Raw genomic sequence first — 25,177 nt, forward strand, 5'->3', positions numbered from 1 at the left:
TCTGTGTGACGTGTGTACGGCTAATCGTTTGCGATATGTTTCGTTATTGTCGTGTGAGTTTTTGGTATGCCATCCCGAGCGTGATCCCTGAGGATCCCGGTTCTTGATTATCTTCCATCCTGCAGAAGTCGTAATGTGTGTATTAGTAACCTTGTTTGAATTATTGTGCGGTTATGTGTATAGTTTTAGGTTATCTATTTTGGGATTATGGATGTTGGTGTGATTAATTTCATTAAATAATTAAAGATTTATTATAGGAAGGTTGTTACTTTATTCAAAATAGAGTATCGGAGGTATGTCTTGACAAACTGAAAGATCAGAGTGAACTAACTCCTTGGAGCCATACCACTGCAGCTGTATTGCCAAAAATATATTTAAGGGTCTATACCATGCTTAAAATTATACCTGGTTTTATGACTCTGTTTGAGTACTCTTATCCTTACTTCTAGAAAACTATAAAAGCAATCGCTACAGGGTTGACAATGTGTTTACCAGATGTTGCAAGAAAAGTGAAAACTTTCACTTTTAAAATAAATAAAATAAAACTTAAATATGAGAAATATAGTATCACAAAAGAGAGAAACTTTTGTAGACGAACTCAATATTTCAACACGCCCCCTCAAAAGTTAATCTCTTTCACGATTTACAATATTAATGAAAATTATAATATATATATTAGGGTGGTCCTTATTTGGGGTGTTGACGAATTCCGACAAGTGCGCCCCCGAGACACGTTTGAAATAAATTTAAAAAAATGTGTGCGAAAACGGAGCGCTGTAGTCCAATTAGAAGACCTGCCTATAAGCTCGTTTTGTTTTTCATTTGAATAACATGGGATTTGCAGACTACTTCAGTCATTATGTTTTTGAGTTGTCCTGATGAACGCAAAAAATTCTTTTTTCACATAAATCTGTTGTTCATGGATCTCAGAATATCGTAAAATCTTTTCCGATCCAAAAAAACAGACGGCGATCAAAACATTTTAATTTTAATTATTACTTTTTAAAAAAGTATGAAGTATAAACGATGTGTTTTGAAATACACTAATTGAAATACGTATTTTTTCCCACATGTACAATTATTTTTTTTTACAAACTTATGACGTAGATAAGACTGCCTTTTAATTGGTGAAATACTGTCAAGCACCAAGCGGCTAAAAAGAGGTATTCTCACGTTGATCAATTTGCCGTCGTGTATAATATCAGGGGGATGGGGGGGCGTAAAGGTTGTGATAACGACTTGTGGAAAAATATACGCGTAGTTGTACCCATGAACAACAGATTTATGTGAAAAAAGAATTTTTTAAAACATAATGATTGAAGTAGTCTAAAAATCCCATGTTATTCAAATGAAAAACAAAACGAGCTTAGAGGCACGTCTTCTAATTGGACTACAGCGCTCCGTTTTCGCACACATTTTTTTTTCATTTATTTCGAACGTGTCTAGGGGGCGCACTTGTCGAAATTCATCAGCACCCCAAATAAGGACCACCCTAATATATATATATATATATATATGATAACTTGAAATAAAAGTCGAATACAATACCTTTTTTTTTTTTTTTTTAATAATGATCGACATACCTTCCGTTTACTCTTTGTCTGGGACGGTTGTTACTAATCGTGTACATAATGATCCGACATCTGTCTTTACGATAAGGGAAACCCAGAAAAACCTTATCAGATCATAAAACCAAAAAAATTTCAATAATAATATTACATCTAGATATTACTTAATATTTACTAATCAATCTTCCAATACCATCTTCGCCCTTAACTCCAGGAATCTAAACTTTGGTAGTGGCTTGGTCAGCATGTCTGCAATCTGCTGATCTGTTGAAATATGTTTAATAATTATAACCTTTTTCTCACATTGATCCCGAGAGAAATGATATTTGATGTCAATATGTTTGGATCTTTTGTGGCTTGTTGGATTATTAGCGATGCTAATACATCCAGTGTTATCTTCATATATTAAGATAGGTTCTTTAGTTTCCAGGTTTATACCTGCTGCTAAAGTTTTCAACCATATTGCCTCTTTGACAGCTTCATACAGAGCCATATATTCAGCCTCTGTAGATGAACCTGCCACAGATGCCTGCCTTTTTGTGTTCCAACATATTGTACATCTATCATACAACTTAAATAAGTAACCCGTTGTACTTTTTCTTTTATATTCTAACTCAGGATTATCATTTCCTCCCCAATTAGAGTCAACGTACCCTATAAATATGTTATTATATGTTCCTTGTACATATTTTAATTTTAGATTTATAGTACCTTGTAAGTATCTAAGCACTCGTTTTAAACATTGCCAAAGTTCTTGATTATTTTTGTTAATATATCTGCTCAGTAAGCTTATAGTTAAAGTTAGATCGGGTCTTGTACATACCATTAAATACATTGGACATCCAATGAGACTTCGACACGGAGCATCGTACTTCTCATCGGATTCCAATGCCTCATAATCAAAATTACATTCTAACGGTGTACTTACAGGGTTACAACCTGCCATATTAAATTTTTCCAATACTGTTTTAATATATGTGCTTTGATCTAGTGTTGTGATATTATTTTGTCTAGTAACTCTAATGCCTAAAAAGAATTTTACCTCCTTTAAATCAACCATTGAAAATTTATTCATTAAATAATTTTTAAAATTCTGCATTGTATTTTCATCAGCAGTACATATCACTAGATCATGCACATATAATACAACATAAATATTTTTAGAAACATCTCCTCTATTTAGTATGTACATGCACCGATCTCCATAAGAATTTGTAAAACCTTTTTCTAAAAGAGTCTTTTCAAATAATTCAAACCAACATCTGGCAGCTTGTTTCAAGCCATATAATGCTTTGTTTAGTTTACAAACTTGGTTGTCCTCACTTTTTACACCCTCAGGTACCCTCATATATACTTCCTCCTTTAACTCACCATTCAAAAACGCAGTTTTGACATCCATCTGGTGAGCTAACAAACCATGTTGATTTGAAAAGGCTATTAAAAATCTAAAGGTCGAAATTCTTGCAACCGGAGCAAAAGTTTCATCATAATCTACAAGATATTTTTGACTAAAACCTCTGGCAACTAAACGAGCTTTATACTTTAATGGATTCCCGAACTCATCGTTCTTTATTGTAAATATCCATTTGCAATCTACAATATTTGTATTACTTGGTTTTGGTACTAAAGTCCAAGTTTTGTTTATCAATAAAGAATTTAATTCATCATTAATTGCTTTCTGCCATTGTTTAGCATCATTCCTATTCTTAATTTCCTCATATGAATTAGGAACAGGACATACAATGGATTGTGCACACAGCAAATAATCAAAAGACGTATCATCTTCATTATATGAAGTTTGGCTACGACCCTTGAGTCTATTACTCCGCCTAAGTTCTACACTGTCTTGAGATGAAGAATTATCGGTTTGTTTTTCAATACTGTCTGTCTGTGTGTCATTAAGTTGAGGTACTGTATTGTGTGAATTTTCCATACTACTATTACTATCCGTCTTATTGTTATCAAGTCTGGTACTTGGGTCGTCTACTGAGTTTAACGCATCGTTAGGGACTACAGTTTTTCTACCTGAATCGACCTCACCAAGTACTTTTATTTTGGGTCTTGACTCAATAAGTTTTGTCTCATCTACAATTACATCTCTTACTACCACATATTTATCATTCTCCACTTCATACACTCTATACCCATTTGCTTCGTAACCTACCAGTATTCCCTTTGATGACTTTTCATCAAATTTATTTTTACTGGTTTTAACATGCGCATATACGGTTGAACCGAAAACCTTTAGGTATTTTAACTGTGGTTTCTTATTATACCGCATTTCATATGGTGTTTTATTCGCATTCAATGATTTTGTTGGTGCCATATTAATTAGATAAGTTGCAGTTAAAACTGCATCACCCCAAAATACTTTATCTAATTTTGCACCAGATATCATTGTTCGCGTTTTCTCTGTGATGGTCCTGACCATCCTCTCAGATACACCATTTGTTTGTGGAGTTCGTGGTACTGTGAGATATATATGATAACTGATACCTTTTTGTATACAATAATCCTTCATCTCATTAGATAAATACTCTCTACCATTATCAGTATATAGATTTACTATTTTTAAATTAAACTTAGATTCACTCTTTGCTACATAATCTTTAAACATCGTAAATACATCAGATTTATTTTTCATTAAATAAGTTACACAATAATGAGTGAATTCATCAACAAACAATACAAAATAATTTTTATTATTTATCGCAGTTGGCGTAATAGGACCACAAACATCTGAATGTATATTAAATAGTGGTCTTTCTATGTAATCTTTGTTCTTAAATTTATTAAATGATAGTCGCGCTTGTTTACCGTTAATACAAGCTTCACATAAATAATTGTCAGGTATTATTTTACTTACTCGTTCTACGTCATCTACTAATTGCTTATTTCTTATTTTATTAAACTTATCTTTTCCTATATGGCCTAATAGCTGATGCCATAATTTGTATTCGGAATGAGACGCATTATTTGAATAATTGCTAAAGCTTTTACTTACCGAAAATTCCAGAGTAAATAGATTGTTCTTCGGCTTACCAGTCATTACCGTCTTACCATTTCGGCTTACTATCACTCCAGGTTTACTGAAATTGACTGAGTATCCTACTTGCTGCATCTTGTATACTGATAACAAATTATACGGTACATCAGGACTGTACAGTACATTCTCAATTTTCCCTTGAACTCCCATATTGCTTGTCACTACGATGGTTCCCATCTTAGTTGCGGTGATGAAGGCTCCATTCTTCGCAAGAGAAATTTTGATGGGTGTCTGTAGGTCAGCAAAGGTGTCGGCTGGTCCTCTCGATTTATCAGATGGTCAGAGGCACCTGAATCCAGTAGGAAAGAAATTTTATTCCTTTCATTTAGTAACTGAAAGTTTTCAGCCATAAATGCAAATCCGTCTCCATTCAGTGGGTCAGCTTGGATGGACTGAACTGTCCTTGGTCTTTCTGCATTGGGTTTAGGCTTTAAACTCTGCAGGTAGTAACGACATTCATTTTTATAATGTCCTTTCCTTACGCAATGGTGACACTTAACATGCTTCTTATTATTTGCACCATTGTGCTTAGGCTTGACGATCCCACGATGATTTTTCCACGGCTTTCTGAACTCCTTATTATATCGTTTGACGTCATTGGTTTTCTGCTCCACATGAAGAACCTTTTTACTCGTATCAAGATTTTCATTTACGAGTTTAACTTCATGATCTAATAATCTGGTTTTCACGAAGCTTAACGTGATATTATCTTCCGATAAAGTCTCAATGGCTGTTATAACACCATTGTACGAAGGTGGTAAAGTAAGTAATAATTGAGTCACTTTATCAACCTCCGAGATGGTTGCCCCGGCTGATGCTAACTCCGATATCAAAGAATCGAACTGCATAAAGTGTTTACATAAATCTGTATCACCTTCTAATTTTAAACTAAATAATTTCTTTCGAGCTCCTAGTTGTTTTGCCACACTTTTCCGTTCGAAGATATTGTCTAGTGCAGCGAAAATTTGTTTTGTCGACGATTCCGATTTCACGTCACTCAAATACGAATCGGACAAATACTCGATTAGCGCATTTTTCGCGATTGATTCCGATTTCTTCCACTTGCTGTCAGGATTCGCCGGTTCCGGTTTATAGATGACATGAATCACTTCAAGTTCATTGAAAAGACTACGGATTCTAAACTTCCATATATTATAATTTTCACCATTGAAAGGTTGAATGTTTCTTTTAGATTTTATGTTTTCCATATTGTTTATTAAATAATAAACTATTTTGATATTTGGAAATAATTGTTTTATCTACACTACGAAACACTAAACCACTTAGTTTTAGTTTACACTCACTAACTTTCAATCGCACTTTAAATGTTATTTTCTTCCTTTTAATAAAATTTGAATTTTGATAATTTTAATTAATCAACAAAGTAGCCTGGGCCCATAACCTGTTGGGATTATGGATGTTGGTGTGATTAATTTCATTAAATAATTAAAGATTTATTTTAGGAGGATTGTTACTTTATTCAAAACAGAGTATCGGAGGTATGTCTTGACAAACTGAAGGATCAGAGTAAACTAACTCCTTGGAGCCATACCACTGCAGCTGTATTGCCAAAAATATATTTAAGGGTCTATACCATGCTTAAAATTATACCTGGTTTTATGACTCTGTTTGAGTACTCTTATCCTTACTTCTAGAAAACTATAAAAGCAATCGCTACAGGGTTGACAATGTGTTTACCAGATGTTGCAAGAAAAGTGAAAACTTTCACTTTTAAAATAAATAAAATAAAACTTAAATATGAGAAATATAGTATCACAAAAGAGAGAAACTTTTGTAGACGAACTCAATATTTCAACAATCTATGTGCCATTTTCCTGCGTTTTTGCCGTTTTTTTGCTGTGAGTTCGTATATGGTGGATGAAATTTTGTTTGTTATTATGAACGGACCTGTAAAAAGTTTGTATAGTTTGGCTGCTGTTCTGTCCGCTCCCAATGACAGCGTGTGATTCTTTTTGAGTACTCTTTCTCCTACCATGAATTCGGTGTTACGTCTGCATAGATTGTAGTAGTGTGCCTTCGCTAGTCGTTAGCTTCCACCAGATGTCTTTGTACTTCTGCCCAGAGTGTTTCTAGTCGTCTTAAGTGGTCTGTCCATTTGTCTGTATCCTGTAATTCTATTTCACCATCGTTTTCTATTTGTTTTCTTATACATTGGATCGGGTTCAGTTCCCTTCCTAGGCTTAGGTATGCCAGTGTGTGTTTTGTGGATGTGTGTGAACATGTATTTAGTGCGAATTGTGCGTCTTGTGAGTGCGTGTCTCATTCGCGGTGGACTGTGTTAATGTATGCCTGTATCATTGTTCTCATTATACGGTTCACTCGTTCTAGTGGATTTGCTTGTGTATAACATGCGAGTATTGTCGTGTGTTTGATGTTGAATATTTGTGTGAGTCGCGTATGAGTTTGTTAATGTATGGTGCACCGTTGTCTATTGGTAAAATGCGTGGTGTTCCCCAGCGTGATATTACTAGCGAATGGAATACGTGTTCAACTGTCTGTGCATTAACCTTTTTGACTGGTATGATTTCTACCCATTTAATGTATAAATCATCGAATACGATTATGTATTGATTTCTGTTTTTTGAGAGTGGTAACGGTCCCATTATGTCTGATGCTATTACTGTCCATGGTTTTTCTATAATTCATAATCCCATTAGTCCCGTGGGTCGTGTTTGTATTATTTTTGTTCGTTGGCATGTTTCGCATTTCCTTACATAATTTACAGTGTTTCTGCACATCTCTGGCCAATAGTATTCTTCATCTATGCGTTGGTATGTGTTTTCTATCCCTAAATGTCCTGCTTGTAGTAGGGGAGCCCAAGAGGCTAAATGGTAAGTCACTTGAGCGCTGCGAGAACCTATTGGATTATAAAGATTAGATACTAAAAAGAAAAAAAGTTCATATGATATATGTTCTTTTACTGCCGGGGGAAGTAGGTACTAATTTTCAAAAATGTAAAAAAAATTTATTATAAAGAAATACTCGAGTGCGTCAGACATTAATATCGTATACGCCCTATGTGCTTCCGGTAACAGAGAAGTATTAATCTGCCGGCTTACAAGTCGGGGGTGGCAGCACGAAGGGGTAGAAAATAAAAAAAATAAAAAATTATTTAAGCTCATCAGATATTCAGGGGGAATGTTAAGTGACCTCTAAAAGGTATCCTATTCAAAAGACTGACGATTTGGATGCAGTCAGAACTCACAGCCGATTTTTGAAAATGTAAAAAAAAAATAGTGACCTTGAAATACTCAAGCTCATCAGATTTATATGCAGACAGTTCAGCTCGATGTCCTTGTTGTGCTAACTTATAATCTGATAATTATGTGGAGGAATTTCATTGTTCTGACAGCTTAAGGTAGTACCGTGACATGTAAAGGACACCAATAGTCAATGGCTATTGTTTTCTTTCTCACTCACTAGTGCTGTCTTTCTTTACCGACTATCGCTCACTTACTTCCACTCACGTGAATCATCGCAAGTCACTAACTGTAAAAATTATTTACAAAAAAATAAATACTGCTTGTTTATGTTTTTTTTTGAAAAAAATTACTTGTCATATCCTCAATTAATAATTCTCAGTTTTTGAAAACAATCCTAAAAAAAATATGGCTGTTATTAAATAAAATAACTTTTAACTTATTTAAAACACAATAAACAAACCAAAGCGTCACAAATCTACGAACACAACCGCGTTGTATTGTGATCAGCTGAGATGGCATCATGGCCGCAGAAAGTAGTGGGGGGACGGTGCGAGAGAGTGAGAAATAGAGAAAGAGTGAGAAGGGGAGAGAGGCGCGGAGTGGGAAATACATAGTTCTCAGCACTTGCACGTACCTCACTTTATCAATAATTTTAGCTTTTTTACGTTGTAGAAACCGTCAGATTATATTATATCCGTAATTTTTACATGATTTCCTTCAAATTAAAAAAAAAAATAACCGCGCTCGAATACTTCCAGGTGACGTTTTGTTTTTACAAACTAATTACTCGCTTATTCCCTTATATCATGATCAAATCGTCAGAATATTGAAATTGACGCTTTTTTCCATGTAATTAACTTACCTTCTATTAATCTGACGAGCTCGAATTAATTTGAGGATCGATTTTTTTTTACTAATCTGATTGGCTACCCTAGACGCACCCTTGTATATTAAGGGTTCATATATGGTGGTCGTTCATAACAGGGTGCAAGGTTTCCTCCCTTATATTGTTCTGTCGCGCTTGAATAAAACCCAAAATCCCCTCTTGGGCTCCCCTACTATTGTGATGTGTCGTGGTTTTCGTAGAGTATTTCTGTTATTTAATTTTTTTAGATTACTAGCTTCCATGGGTTTGTGTCGGGTAGGAGGTTTGAATGTACTGGGTCAGGTCTATGAAAGTATAGGTTATTGTCTCGAATTCGCCACAATTCATTTTTCTCTGATCGTGTTTGCACTTGTGGCTTTTTGTATATGTGTACCATTTGTCTGTATCGTCTGTTATTGTGTATACTGTTTTCTCGTGTTCGTGTAGTCGTGATAGCGTGTCTGATACGTGGTGCATTGCTCCTTTTCTGTGTTTTGGTTCGAAATCATATTCTAATAATTCTAATGCCCATCTCGCTAATCTTCCTGTCGGATTTTTTAGTTCGCGTATCCATTTTAAAGCACTGTGTTTGGTAATTACTTTGAAGTGGTATCCTTCTAAGTACACGCAGAATTTTTTTATTGCCCAGACCACGGCTAAGCATTCTGTTAAAGAAATATTAAAAAAAAAAAACAATGATTATATTATGCGCCAAACTCGCCTTGTGCGATATATCGATTATCTACCTCAATCAATCTAATTCTAAGGTTCGATTTTTGACCGTTCACACTTCCGCCCCGACGTGTGTGTGTCGTCGCTTACGTTATTATGTAACAAGTCTGATATGATCTAAGATCAATAAATATAATCTTTAGTTAACCACGCAATCCTATACTAGGCCTGTGCCGCTTGCGTCTGTTGTAGCGTGAATATTTGTGTGTAGTCTGGGCAGGTGAGTGTAAGTGGTGTGGTAAGTTTAAGTTTGATTGTGTCTAGTGCGTGTTGCTGTTTTTCTCCCCATTCATCCGTATTCCCATTTTTTTGTTCAGTAGTCTATTTAGTGGCTCGATTATTTCTGCAAAGTTTGGAATAAAACGTCTGTACCATGAAGCCTATGATTCTACGGACTTGTTTCGATGTTTTTGATCGTGGGTAGTCTGTGATGATTGCGTTTTGTCTGGGTCCAAGTGTAAGCCGTGTTTGTCTAATTGTAACAGTCGAATAAGCCCTCCTAAATCACAATAAGATTGTAATGTAGACTCGAACGTAGATGTAAAGGCTTGACCGTCGTAGCCTATAAATTTCGTCCTCACCGTTTCTCGCTCTCACTCCCTCGACAGCCACCAAACGAATAACATGGGTTGATACATAAGTAGTATAGGGGCACTTTGGGGCGTCACAACAAACCCCCCTCGCACCCCTCTCTGGTGCCTGCCCCTCGCCTGGGAGTGACTTTGGAGCGCCTTCCCCGTCCCCCGCCGCCCTTCGCCTAGGAGTGACTTTAGGGCGCCTTCCCCTTCCCCCGCCGCCCCTCGCCTAGGAGTGACTTTGGGATGCCTTCCCCTTCCCCCACTACCCCTCTTCGAGGAGCGAATTTTGGGCCGCCTTCCCCTTCCCCCGCCGCCCCTCGTCCAGTAGGTATTTTATTCTAGAATCTTCTCCGGGCGACCACCCCTTCCCCGTTGCCCCTCGCCGAGGAGTAAATTTTGGGCACTATCCCCTTCCCCCGCAGCCCCTCGTCTAGGAGATATTTTATTCTAGAAGCTTCTCCGGACGACCACCCCTTTCCCGCAACCCCTTGCCTAGGAGCGGTTTTTCCGCCTCGAAGCTCCGCGGCTCGCCAGCCCTTCGCTCGCGACCCCCTCGCCAAGTGGTGAATATCGTGTGACGACCCCTTGCTCCGGGTACCGTTGAACGCGAATCAGATTCCGGACTCTACGGGATGGCCCCTGGACCTGTGCACCCTGACCATGGGACGATCTCCTTTCCCTTACCCTGGTGCCCCTGGCCGTGCGGTAGACTCTGGGGCCACCTACCCATCTGCCCCGCTACCTCCGTTGACGAAGCGAACTCTGTGACTTGGACGTTTGGGGTTACAAGTCTTCCACCCCGGCTCTCGTTCTTTCCCCATCCCTGCTCTCTGCGTCGGATGCTCGTGTCACTGACCTTACCCAGCCGTCAGTGTTGATCCTAAGGTTTACGTGTGCTTGAAAAATATAGACCTGGTCACTCTCTCTCTCTCTCTCTCTCTCTCTTTCTTAATGCAAGACTATAGGCATACTTAGATGTACGAGGATCAGGGCGGGTGGGTGAGGAAACAGAACTCAATGGTGGATTGCGTAGAAAAATCAAATCTCATCCTCGCAGGTTCATTCGGTTAACACAGGTGCAAATACATACATGGTTATTACTATTTGTTTGCTTGTTGTTGGAGCAGGATGTTTTTATTTGTTATAGTTACAGCGCCCTACATCACCACTATACTTATAATAATTATAGCAGTCACGAGTAAAGACAGTACCATCCATGGATAAGGCTTTTCTTCGGGCACGTACAATGGTTCATCTACAGCATCTGCGTTTGCTTGGCGGGGTGTAGCCGTGTTGATCCGAGTCTCTTCGCACGAAGAAATTCTCAGGGTAACACATACGTTGTCTGAAATTTCCTCCTGATTCATTTCGAGTTGTACGGTGTCCTTGGTCTTCATTGTGAAATAGCGGACAGGAGGTTATCCCGATGCTTAATGATGGTAGTGTCGAAATAGTTTGTTCAGAGACTGGCTAAGGCTTTGTCCTCAGTTTCGATGGCCTGCTTGATTTCAGCAGCGAGGTATGATGGAAACAGCCGCGTAATTTCAAGGAGAACAATACTGAGGTAATTCTCCGCAAAGGTAGGATTCGCTGACGACGCGATGTGTTCTAGGACAGCGCCGTATTCCTTCTCCGCTATTTGCCTGATGCGATAAAGACTCGGTTCCTTGAGGTGTGTCAGATTCACTTTCTCGGCTATGTATGCGACGTATGATTTCTTGCACCCGTTTACTAAATGGGCTAAACGCTGAAACCTTCGTAGCCGTTCGTCGACACACACAAATATAGCTTTAAGTCCGTTGAATATGGATTTCTGCATTACAATAGTGGGTTGATACACTTTCTGGCGTTTGGCGGGTGACTGAAAGTTGTCATCCTGGGTGGCCGTGTCTGGGCAGTCTGATTCCTTATCTTCTGAATCGGTGACTTCGGATTCCGTAGGTATTTCGAATCTGACGGCTCACTCACCATGTGCTGTTGACAATTCGACGTTGCAGCCACCAAGCTCATCCGATTAAAATACCATTGGGCATCGGTATATCCTTCTATGTCAAGGTATTCGGAGATATTGTCCAACTCATCTGCGAGTCGCGACCAGGACGCTGGTGTCAGACGCACGCCTCCGGAGGAGTTGTTGACGGGTTTGATGACCGGTTCAAACTGATCGTCGAACCGTAGACCGAGACCTATGACTATTTTCATTGTAAAAGATTCATTCAGACTATACGTTGTCGACAATAGCAGGTTTTTCTCAGTCTTTTTCAAAGCCTTCGTCAATGTTTTATACATTTTATTCACGTTGCCCATTGGTGCATAAGATTTGGATGTAGCCATAGTTCACGTGAGGAGTCTTCCGTAGTTGTCGCAAGACTGACGCTCTTTTGTATCTCACTTGAATATAGAGGGTGTAACCCCCACTCTACAAAACGGCGTTTGCAGCGTGACTAAAAAGAATTAACGGAATTTTAATGCCTCAGATGATTCAGGCGTTCCTTACCAGACTATATCAAGCTTACGCCGTTGATTATATTTCGTTTCCACGATGGGAAGTAAGACAGATGTAAATATGTCGCCAGAAAACCCAACGATCTCGATAGGCCTGTATCAAACTTGCATTAGGTTTACAGCTGGAATTCGGTGCTATGGTCGGTGCAAACAGTTGCAGTCAATCGAGGTATGTATACGTAGACATTGCAAGAGAAGAAAATAATGGGAAGGGTTACGGGTGTAGACAGCATGGTTCATGTTATACACGTAATGTTTGAGACTTGTGACGGCTCGAAGGCTGGCCCGCGCTTTTCCGACGTACAGCTTTAGGGTATGTTGTTTGTTATGCCTTAGTGGTCGACGAGGGAATACAAAGGGGCCTCACCGGGTGTATCATTTCGTTGTCGCAAGATGAGTCTACAAGCTCCGTAGGTCTGCGTTAGGTTTATATCTAGTTTCCGTTTCTGAGGGTTGTGCAAACAGTTGCAGTCTATCGAGGGACGTACACGTAATCATTGTAACAGAAGAAAGATGATAGGAAGAGCTGTGGGTGATATAGCATGGACCGTGTTATACTTGTAATGTTTGGGCCTTGCGTCGGACAGTAGGCTGGTCCCCGCTTTTCCGACGTACACTCTTACGGTATGTTGATTGTTATGCCTCAGTGGACGAAGAAATACAAAAGGGGGTCTCATCAGCTGTATCATTTTGATGTCGCAAGATGAGTGTACAATCTCGATAGGTCCAGTATGCATTAGGTTTCTAACTCGTTTCCTATTCTGAGGGTGGTACAAACAGTTGCAGTTTATCGATGGCGGTATACATAGACGTCGCATGAGAAGAATATTAACATTATTCTCAAGTACACTTGTTTCTAACCGTCACCAACCGCCGAATCAGCTCCACGATTTGAGGTAGGAATTGCGAGTGAATCCATCGGATCATTTTCTATTTTATCTCTAAATTTCATATGTCTCGACGAATACCCGTTCGCCCGATAATCAAAGTAGGCTTTAGGGTATGCAAGTTTTTCAACAGGATAAATGACGTCAGCTGTACAACTTTGTTTAATTATGAGAAAACCATGATTATCGCTGTCAATAGATTTGTTTTGCCATATGTAGCAGGCAGCCTCCGCGTTGGGTCCGGGTGGCTTTGGTTTATCCGTCAGCCCGGCTGCGGGTGTCTCACCGCGAACCGCCACGGAAGGTTTACGCTAGCGGACCATAGTAAAATTTCGTACACTTAGCTCAAGAAGCGGCGTGGTAACGTATTGTAATAGTATTTCGGCTAAACAAAACCCAACCTGTTGAACTTATAAATAGTTGTGGGCCCGGAGATCTTCTCAGTTAGAAAATCGCGGTGTTGCTGAAAACAATGATTCTCTCTGTTTCAATTATTGCCATATTTTTAAAATAATGCAATCGATTAACGATCTCCGTTACGCGGTGGTGAAGGCAGCTAGCCAGGCTAGGAGGGTCAACGCGAGTCTTGTGCGTGTGTGCCCTGTTTTCCTTCGGGAGCTGTTGTTCCGCATATCACATGCGGAATTGCATCGGCATTTGCGACAGCTTCTGGCGGTCTGCGGGGCACGGGCCCTGGTGCATCTCCACAGCACCGGTGCGTTGCGGGGTTACGAGTGCCTTAGTGCAGCTACGAGTGTGATTCGCCAGCGGGGTGCCACCCGCTTCGCCGTTGTTCGGGCGCTGATGGCTTCGTACAACGAGCGAACCAGTAAGTTGTTATTTGTGTTGTGCGCAGTGTACGCTTGTGTGGAGTTTGAATTACCGGATCTTCAGAGTGGGGTAAAAAGATAAAAGAAAATATGTAATATGGAAAAATTAAGATCAAGTTTTCCAACCGTTAGAATTCCGCGCGATGCTGGAGGACTTCACGGAGAATGAGGCGGCTTTTTGCAATGTCGTCGTCGACGTCGCCGATGAGGTGATTGCGTCGCAAGGAGTAGCGCTGGGGAGGCCCGCCGAGGAGCCGGTTTCTACCGCTCGTGACGGTAAGTCCGGATGATTGTCCGTACGCTGTGCCGTAGCAGGGAGTTGTCGCGTATACGTTGTGCGCGAATGGTCTATCAAAATTTCTTTGTGTTAGAATTCATGATGGTCGATACCAGCGAGAACGAGGCAGCTCTTCTCGAGGGCTGCGTTGCCTGCGAGGAGTTGGCGCTTGCGGAACAGACAGGGGTGGATGAGACGATGGTGGACGATAGGACCGCCGAGGAGCCGATTTCTGTCGGAGCTCGTGACGGTAAGTCCAGATGATTTATCTGTTCGATATACCGTATATTATGAAGTACCCGTGCGTAAATACATTGTGCGCGAGTGGTGTATCAAAATTTCCTTGTGTTAGAATTCATGATGGTCGATACCAGCGAGAACGAGGCAGCTCTTCTCGAGGGCTGCGTTGCCTGCGAGGAGTTGGCGCTTGCTGAACAGACAGGGGTGGATGAGACGATGGTGGACGATAGGACCACCGAGGAGCAGATTTCTGTCGGAGCTCGTGACGGTAAGTCCAGATGATTTGTCTGTTCGATATGCCGTATATCATGGAGTACCCGTGCGTAAATACGTTGTGCGCGAGTGGTGTATCAAAATTTCCTTGTGTTAGAATTCATGATGGTCGATACCAGCGAGAACGAGGCAGCTCTTCTCGAGGGCTGCGTTGCCTGCGAGGAGTTGGCGCTTGCAGAACAGACAGGGGTGGATGAGACGATGGTGGACGATAGGACCGCCGAGGAGCCGATTTCTGTCGGAGCTCGTGACGGTAAGTCCAGATGATTTGTCTGTTCGATATGCCGTATATCATGGAGTACCCGTGCGTAAATACGTTGTGCGCGAGTGGTGTATCAAAATTTCCTTGTGTTAGAATTCATGATGGTCGATACCAGCGAGAACGAGGCAGCTCTTCTCGAGGGCTGCGTTGCCTGCGAGGAGTTGGCGCTTGCGGAACAGACAGGGGTGGATGAGACGATGGTGGACGATAGGACCACCGAGGAGCAGATTTCTGTCGGAGCTCGTGACGGTAAGTCCAGATGATTTGTCTGTTCGATATGCCGTATATCATGGAGTACCCGTGCGTAAATACGTTGTGCGCGAGTGGTGTATCAAAATTCCCTTGTGTTAGAATTCATGATGGTCGATACCAGCGAGAACGAGGCAGCTCTTCTCGAGGGCTGCGTTGCCTGCGAGGAGTTGGCGCTTGCAGAACAGACAGGGGTGGATGAGACGATGGTGGACGATAGGACCGCCGAGGAGCCGATTTCTGTCGGAGCTCGTGACGGTAAGTCCAGATGATTTGTCTGTTCGATATGCCGTATATCATGGAGTATCCGTGCGTAAATACGTTGTGCGCGAGTGGTGTATCAAAATTTCCTTGTGTTAGAATTCATGATGGTCGATACCAGCGAGAACGAGGCAGCTCTTCTCGAGAGCTGCGTTGCCTGCGAGGAGTTGGCGCTTGCGGAACAGACAGGGGTGGATGAGACGATGGTGGACGATAGGACTGCTGAGGAGCCGATTTCTGTCGGAGCTCGTGACGGTAAGTCCAGATGATTTATCTGTTCGATATGCCGTATATCATAGAGTACCCGTGCGTAAATACGTTGTGCGTGAGCGGTGTTCCAAGAGTTCTAGAAATCTTCTTTCACGCGTGTACAGACGGTTATTGAGTCCGTTGCAGAAATCGATTCATCACAGGCGTCGACCTTAGTGTTGTCACGTCTAGGTCCGTCAGGAGTATTGGAAATTCAAGGTATATAGGAAAAGTTTGAAAACGAAAATGCAGACCAGGTATTCTGATATGAACTCACGAGCAATTTCTTCTCTGGTGGGGCGGGTAATTAGATCCGGTCGTTGCTCATGAGCCGGCGGTAGCAGAAGAAGAAGAAGAAGGAGACAATTATTCTATATCCCCAATGGATGAGGCGATAATATTCTCGTGACCGCAGACGCCCGAGAGTGGAATATTAACTCAGATGAGCTATACACCGCCGGCGATGGACGAGGATATTTTTTAGGGCAACTAATCACGCGGGTACTCTAGGGTGTGCGTTTCTAGTAAAACCACGAAATTCGACTATACTTGCGGATTGACGACGCTTTACCATGGAGTTTCGTCTTATTTTTGTTTTATATGTACAACAGGGGGCCTTATGCAAACTGTTGGTCCGTTTCGCGTGAACGAGGGCGCCAGTACCTCGGGCATACAGATCGGCGGGGGTAGGGCCCGGAGAGCTCCGAGTTACGATTCTGGCGTGACATTAGAGTCAGACGATGACAATGACGATGCCGATGACGATGACGAGACACAGACAGCTTCCAACGTGACGTTTGAATTCGACGACGACGCTGACGACGACGAGACAGAGGGTGCATACTCTGGAAACATGGACAGAGAATCGGAGCTGGAGAGTGAAACTGCGAGCGAGATGGAGTCAAGTCAGGCATCCGATGACGGGGCTGAGTCACTGGGTAACCGTTTCACGGTTATCGGTGAATCAACGAAATTCATTCGTGAATTCGCGGTCACAGGGCGTGAGTTGTGAATGAAGATCGCGGCCCCTGAATCGGGTGGTAATCTAGTGGAGTGGCTGGAGGAAGCGTTCAGAGATCTGCATGCGTATGCCGTAGCAACGTGTCGGAGTAGCGACTACATAAGTTTCACGTTTAGCGCGGAGAGTTTTAATCATGGTCTTGCGTGGTTATCGTTCCGGCCGGTGAGGAACTCGCGGTACAGTGACCTCTGGAAGTTAGTTTTCAGCGTAGCCCAGAGCGCATCAGAGTTTGACGTCGACAGCGTCTTCACCGTGACGGTACACAGTGTTGGAGTACCGGAGGGTCGCGGAAAGCCGAAGCCGATCACGCACGCGGGGGTACTTAAAAAATCCGTCGTTCAGATTGTCAACAGTGACGGGTTGTGTTTACCTCGTGCCCTCGTTGTAGCCAAGGCTCACGCCGAGAGAGGCCCGAACCGCAGTGGCGTTCTGCACGACCATTACGAGATGGAGAGATTCGCTAGGTCCAGTTTCTAGCATGCAGAAGCGCGTAATCTTGTTGAGAACGCCGGTGTCGAGATTCCGCCAACGGGGTGCACAGTGCATGAAATCGCACAGTTCCAGAACTATCTGGCATGCGAGGGATTGCTCATCACAGCGCACGAGTTGGGGAGGCTAGGTACCGGCGAAGCGGCATTTTACGATGGCACTGCCGTGGTGAGAGCAAACGAAACAGGCGATGTCAGGCACCGATTGAATCTGCTGTATCATCCCGAAGAACAGCATTATTGTCCAATTGTAAATTTAACCGCGGCGGCGGCAGGGGCCTTTTTCTGTCAACCCTGCAATAGGAAATTCAACAACAGGTACGAACACCGATGTTCCGTAAAGTGCCCACAGTGCCTCGCATCGCCACCGCGCAACAGCGAGTCTCGCGAAATCGAGTGTCCCGATTGCAGACGCGTGTTCCGCGGTAACGGTTGTCTGGAGTACCACCGCAGGATCGGCTCCTTCGGTCCGCGTCGCTCCGTTTGTGCAACGCTGCGTATATACCGGAATTGCGAGCGATTCGTAAATCTTTCGTGGAGGGCACACGTTTGTGAAACTCGTTTTTGCGTCACGTGCCGGTGCAACAGACCGTACAATCACTACTGCTTCATGACGCTACTGAAAGACGCGACAAGACCGAAACGTTACATTTTCATTTTTTATGATTTCGAAACGCAGCAATGCGAGACGGTAGACGGTGACGCGACGACAAACATACATGTGCCGAACTTGTGCGTAGCGCAACAAGTGTGTACGCAATGTATCCACGATCCCGATATATCGACGACTGTTCCGCTTGCGGGCTCGTACGTGAGTCCGTTTTCAGGAGGGAACCGGTGAAGGAGTTGGTAGACTTCGCTACTTGGCCCGTTCAGGACTTTGCCCGCATCGTATGCATTGCGCACAATGCAAAAGGTTTTGACGCACAATTCATACTGCGGCATATGGTTGAGCGGGTTGGAAACCCGCCGCAGGTCATCCTAAGCGGCAGTAAGATCATTATGCTCGAAACGGGTCACACCCGATTTCTGGATTCCTTAGCATATATGCCTATGGCACTATCGGTGCTACCGAAGGCTTTTGGACTACCGACTACTTCCGTGAAAGGTGTATTCCCCCACCTTTTCAATACCCCTGAAAACGTGGGTTACGTGGGACCGCTCACCGCAGCGAAGTTTTACTCTCCGGATACCATGAGTAGCGATGCGCGAGCAGAGTTTCACTCATGGTACGACGAAGCTGTAGCGAACGACCATCTGTTCGACGTTGACGCGGAATTGTTGTCGTACTGTCGGTCGGACGTGGACCTGCGACGTGCGTGCGTAGCATTCAGGGACATATTTCTGGAGTGCGGCAGAGTGTGTCCCTTTACCGAGAGCACGACAATTGCCTCGGCTTGTTTGGTACTGTTCCGTAAAAATTTTTTACAACCGGAGCGAATAGGTATCCTGCCACCGGGCGGCTATTGTCTTGCCGATGCCCAGTATCGTAAGGCTCTAGAGTGATTGGTCGTGAAAGAGCGCGAGCTGGGTATTGACATCAGCCATGCCGGAAACGGACGTGAGTTTCGGATTCCGGAGACGGGTCGCAAGGTGGACGGATACCATGTCGCGGGCGACGGTACGCGACACGTCTACGAGTTTCACGGTTGTTTCTGGCACGGCTGTCGAAAATGTTTACGAATCAACCGCGATAGATGTAGCGTCAACGGCGAGACGTTGGACAGGTGTTACGAGGAAACTCGTGCAAAGATCAGCCGTATGCGCGAATTGGGTTACCGCGTAACGGAACAGTGGGAATGCGTGTTTGATCGGAGCTTGAGGGAGAACGAGGAGATGAGGGAGTACGTGGCAACACACCCGCTGATCGCTGGCACTGCCACGAGCGAAGCACTCAATCCGCGTGATGCGTTCTACGGTGGTCGAACGGGGAACGCTTCCCGATACTACGAGGTGAAAACAGATGCAACGGGCAACGCGTACGAGGAAATACGATACGTCGATGTTTGCTCGTTATATCCGTTCATCTGTAAGAATGGAAGGTTCCCTGTTGGCCACCCGACGGTCTACGTTCGAGAGGAGTGTAAGCTCTTGACACGGTCAAGTGGTTGCGACATAACGCGAGTTGAGGGGCTCATCAAGTGCCGAGTTTTACCGCTTCGCAATCTTTATCACCCTGTTTTGTCGGTGCGCATGCATGGCAAAATCATGGTTGCCTCGTGCCGCTCATGTTGTCAGAGTTTGAACCAGGACGAGTGTAGACATGATGACGAGGCTGCGCGAGAATTCGAGGGCACGTGGGTGTCGATCGAATTAAAAAAAGCCGTGGAAATGGGATACAAGATCAGGAGCATACGCGAGATCTGGTCGTATACGGTGACATCGTTTGACCCGACTACTCGTCAAGGTGGGCATTTCGCCGGCTATATCGACACCTTCCTCAAGATTAAGCAAGAGGCAAGCGGCTGGCCTGCTGAATGCGAGGACGAGCCGGCTCGAATGCGCTACCTTGATGAGTACGAGCGGGTCAAGGGTATACGGCTAGATGGCGACCGTATTGCTAAGAATCCCGGCATGCGATCAGTTTCCAAACTATGCTTAAATTCGTTTTGGGGCAAGTTCGGGCAACGCGAGAATCTGGTAAAAACAGAGGTTATAAAGACGCGTCAGCAGCTGCTCGAGCTTTTGACCAACCCTGAAGTCGAGGTGTCCGGTTTGCTGCCCGTGACCGCCGAAGTGTTGTACGTGCGTTGGTCACACGCGCAACACAGCGTTGAACCGTCAGCGCTGGCAAACGTCGTGATTGCCTCGTACACCACTGCCCAGGCTCGGCTGAAGCTCTTCTCGTTCCTTGAGATGCTCGATCGGCGCGTGCTCTATTACGACACCGATTCAGTAATTTATACCCGAAACCTCCGCAGGCTAAACGAGTATGAACCTCCCACGGGCAACTTTCTTGGCGACCTGACGGACGAGTTCGCGTCTTACGGCCGTGGGAGTGTTATACGCGCTTTCGTCTCGGGAGGGCCAAAATTCTATGCTTTCATCATTAAACGTCCGAATGGTGAAGAGGTGGAAATTTGCAAGGTGAAAGGCATATCACTGCATCACACAATGAGCTCGAAAATCAACTTCGAGGCCATCGAGCGGATGGTGGTAGAAGCCGCTGCACCCATTGCCTTGGAGTACCGCGCGATTCGTCGAACGGAACTGCACGCAGTCGTGACGCGCTTCGAGCGCAAAACGTGTAAGCCGGTGTACGTGAAAAGGCGTTGTTGCGTCACGAGTTTTGATACGCTGCCCTACGGTTATCGCACTGGATGATGACGAAGAACCCGGACTCCGAGCAGTTGCACACCACAGCCTCCGTCTTCTCACCCTGCGGTAGTACAGACACCCGGACGGCAAACCACGCGCGCGTTTGAGCGACAGATAGATAGACAGACAAACAAATAGACGGACAGACAGAGGACACCGAAGGGATTCTCACCCCAACCGTCTGTTATTCCAACCGGTGAGACGCCAGGCCAACCCATCAGATACTCTCTTGTATGTGTCCCACCAAACTGTATAAAGGTTAGTACCACGCTTAAACCCTACGCATGAAAAATTGTGAAAAAATCTCGCATTGCTCGTAAAAATTCATCTCGTAAACCGTGGCGGGGCGCGCTGTTTTCAAGCTGATATCACTGCGCGCACGCGTACGAATAAGCTCATGGCGTACGCGCCTCACGCACAATCAGTTCGACTGCGCCCGCGCTGATGAGCTAGTACCTGCGCGGTTACGCTTCCGCGTGCGCTTGAATAAGCTCATGGTCAGCGCACGAAGGGAGCGCCGCCGCCGCCGCTACCGCCGCGGCCGCGAGTAAGCTAACGTAGCAAAAGAACGTGTTTTCAATTGTTTCAATTTTTTATAGATCCCGCATCATCCCTGGATTATTCTTCTTCTTCTTCTTCTTCGATGACGGACACACGTTGGAAACATCCGTTTTCAGCCATTGTAGCCGGGCCATCAGGATGCGGTGAATCAAATTTCGTCAAGAACTTGCTGCGTCATGGAACGTCAATGTGCGACACAAGATTTAGTCGTGTGATATGGTACTTTGACGAATGGCAGCCATTGTACGACGGGGACAAGAGTATAGAGTACCGCGAGGGGTTACCGCAACACGCCGATTACGAGGGTGACAAAAAACCGAAACTTTTGGTAATCGACGATCTGATGCGAGAAGCTTCAAACAATGTCGTCGTTGATCTTTTTACCAAGATCTGTCATCATAAGAACCTCAGCGTTTCCTACATAACACAAAATCTCTTTTACAAGGACCACGGTCAACGAGATATTTCCCTCAACGCAAACTACATAGTCTTCTTCAAAAATCCACGGGATCGTGCCCAAATTCAACATCTTACCAGACAGGTGTATCCCGAAGATCCGAGGTTTCTTCAAGAGGCCTATCACTACGCTACCGCAGCGCCACACGGATATCTGCTTTTCGACCTGAAGCAATCCACTCCGGAGAATTGTCGTTTCCGATCAAACATCTTCCGTTCGGACGATAATCACTATGTCTACGTTCCGCGAAAGGATGTGAAGGTCATCAATGCGCACCGGGTTCCAGTCGTTCAGCTGTGATGCCTCGAATACGCCGTACCGCGTCCGGTCGCAGAGCTCGTGCCGATTTCACCAAAGCAAACGCAGTAGCGCTGCACGCTCTGCAGAAATTGAACCCGTCGCAGAGATCGGCATTGCTACGCACGGCCGACAATTCGCTGGTAAAGACTATTCGTGAGTGTGCATTGAACACCTTGGAGGGTAACGTAGCACTGTCCAGAATTCAGAAAAGTCGTCTGGCACGTCATAAACAGACATTACGGCGGTTGGCCAGCAACCGGGGTACCTGGAAATCCACAAAACGTTTTCTTGTTCAACGTGGGAACGGAGTTCTCACCCTCTTGCTCGCTCCGTTACTCGGGACTTTAGCTTCCAGCCTCTTCTCCAAGTAGCAAAATGGAACGTACAAAGAAGATGGTTTTAATTCCTGTGGATATAAAAGAGGGAGTGTGATTTTATGCAATTAATATTAAAATAGTTTATTAGAGAATAATAACTATTTACATAATGAACAGTGCGGCATGTCCTATTAACAAGGAGTCCAGGAGTATAGAGGGTTAGATTGAATCTTCGCGCGTACGGTCCCGCGCGAGCTCGTCTCGCTACGCAAAACTATCGCTAGCCAATAGATGGCTCGTCAAGTTTCATTCTGGCCATTAATCAAGATTATGAATTGGTCTATATATTACAAAACGCCTCCTTAAATTTACAATCTTGATTCTAACATAATTAGCATTACTTTGAAACTTTTAAATCACTCTGAGTTCTTCTCGATTCTTTATAAATTTTATCTTATCTAGACTCTTAGTTAGCATATCCGCTATATTTGAATTTGATTCTATTTTTACAATGTCAATTACTCCATTTTCATAATTTTCATTTATATAATGATATTGCACCTCGATGTGCTTTGAGTTTTTTTAAAATATCCAAACTTTGCTATCGCGATTGCGCCTGAATATATTTTCATCGGTTTATCAAACTTGACATTAAACATTTCGCTTAACAAATTTCTAACGAACAATATTTCTGTTGTTGCTTCTGACATAGCAGTATATTCTGCAAAAGTTGAACATTTTGTTACTGTACTCTGTTTATGAGTTTTCCAGAAAATCAAGTTTCCATATAATCTTATGACAAAACCCGTTGTAGATTTTCTATCTACATTATCTCCTGCGTAATCAGAATCTACCATGCAATCTAATATTTCACAATTTATATTATTGTAATATGTTAGTTTTAAACCTTTGGTCTTATACAAATACTTTAGAATTCTCATTGCATATTTGAAATGTGTTTGGTCGAAACAACTTTGATATCGACTCAAATAGTTTACACTGAAAGCTATATCTGGCCTTGTGCCTGTGCTGATATACAATAATTCGCCGATTAAATTTCTATATTTTATATTTTCATTGATTTCATTTGCTTGTTCTAATTCAAGATTTGTCTCCATTGGAGTATCGTATAACTTAGAATTTTCTAAATTGTATTTTATAGCCAATGATTCAATATATGTTTCTTGACTTGAAGTCATTTTACCTTTATCTTTGTTATAATCAATATTTATTCCGATATAATTTTTAATCTTTCCTAAATCTTTCATTATAAATTTTTCCATTAGACTTGTAATTACTCGTTTTTTTTTGTGAAAATAAGAAAAAAAAAAGACGTGAATTCGATGGACAGGCTTACAAGACAATATTAAAAGAATGATAATAAATACGAGTTTGACTCTCTGTTGAATAAATTAAAGATAAATAACATATAAATGAAATATAAATAAAATATATGTAAAATAGCCGACAAAATTGTAAAGATAAAATAGTATAGATAAAATAGTTCGAATAAACAGATTGATAAATGGTAAAAACAAAAGCGTACACATAAAAAAAAAGATCAAAAGTTATTCATTCACACATCCAAACATTGACACAATTTAAAAATACGCCTTCAATACACAAGACGTTAAAATTAACTGGTCCCTTGTCTTTGTCGTCGAATACCGTTGCACCAGATGAATCACTTGCCAATCCAGGTATTATACTCTTCTCCACTCTCGTTTGATGGATGCTTAGAAATCTTGTGTTCACCTTCAGGTTGCGTCGTTTATTCACGTTGAGATGGGAGATGAGAGCAGCATGGATCGTTACGACATCGAAAATTCAGTGAACTGGTACTGTGTATTTGGAACTTTGGAAAATCTTAAAATTGACTTGGTTTTCGACTTCTGCGGAGTATTATGATTGTCGGGCCGTACGGGTTGGTGTCTTTCCGCAGAGTCTTCAAAACCTTCAACCGTTTCTCCCGCCTGACGCCTGGATCGGGATGGCTGTGTCCAGCAAAACTTCGCGGGCATTTCGAATTTAGAATATCGTTACAGACTAGCTTTAACTTTGTTTATTTCTTTTTTATCTTTGCAACAGATCAAAAGATCATCTACAAATACTAATATATACATATATTGGATCTTTGCTTGTATTTTTCACATATAAACAGTAATCATAATTACTTCTTACAAAATTTAATTTTTCGATAAACTTATTGAAACAGTCATACCAAGCTCTTGGACTTTCTTTTAGACCATAGAGTGCCTTTTGCAATTTACAAACTTTATTGTCCCCTGTTTCGTAACCTTTTGGTTCGTACACTTCTGATTTTACATCGCCATTTAAAAAGGCTGTTTCGAAATCCATTTGTTCAACAAATAGATTATTTTTGCAACTGTATGACAATAAAATTTTCAATGTTTGCATTCGACCCACTGGTGAATAAACATTTTCAGTGTATTCCCTTTGTTGGAATCCTCTTGCAACTAATCTTGCTTTATAAACATTATTATCTTTCCTTTTATAGACCCATTTGACATTAATTACTTTTTTATCTTTTGGTCTTTCCACAATTTTCCATGTATTATTTTTCTTTAAACTATCTATTTCAGAATCGATTGCTATTTTCCATTTTTTACTATCACTGGAGTTTAACGCCTCCTCGAAAGTATTTGGTA

The 25,177-nt window shown here is 42.6% G+C and overlaps 1 protein-coding gene across 1 annotated transcript; it reads left to right on the top strand.

Moving 5' to 3' along the window:
* The first annotated feature begins 19,316 nt into the window (after positions 1 to 19,316).
* Positions 19,317 to 20,879, top strand: LOC124295421. The gene has a single exon (XM_046745380.1). It carries the CDS (start codon positions 19,317 to 19,319, stop codon positions 20,877 to 20,879), a length of 1,563 nt encoding a protein of 520 aa, XP_046601336.1.
* Positions 20,880 to 25,177: the final 4,298 nt, after the last annotated feature.

The sequence above is a fragment of the Neodiprion lecontei genome, chromosome 7 (assembly GCF_021901455.1).
Source record: "Neodiprion lecontei isolate iyNeoLeco1 chromosome 7, iyNeoLeco1.1, whole genome shotgun sequence".
NCBI lineage: Eukaryota > Metazoa > Arthropoda > Insecta > Hymenoptera > Diprionidae > Neodiprion > Neodiprion lecontei.

Coding starts and splice junctions, on each gene's coding strand:
- LOC124295421 (XM_046745380.1), top strand. CDS start 19,317: ATGCGCGAATTGGGTTACCGCGTAACGGAACAGTGGGAATGCGTGTTT.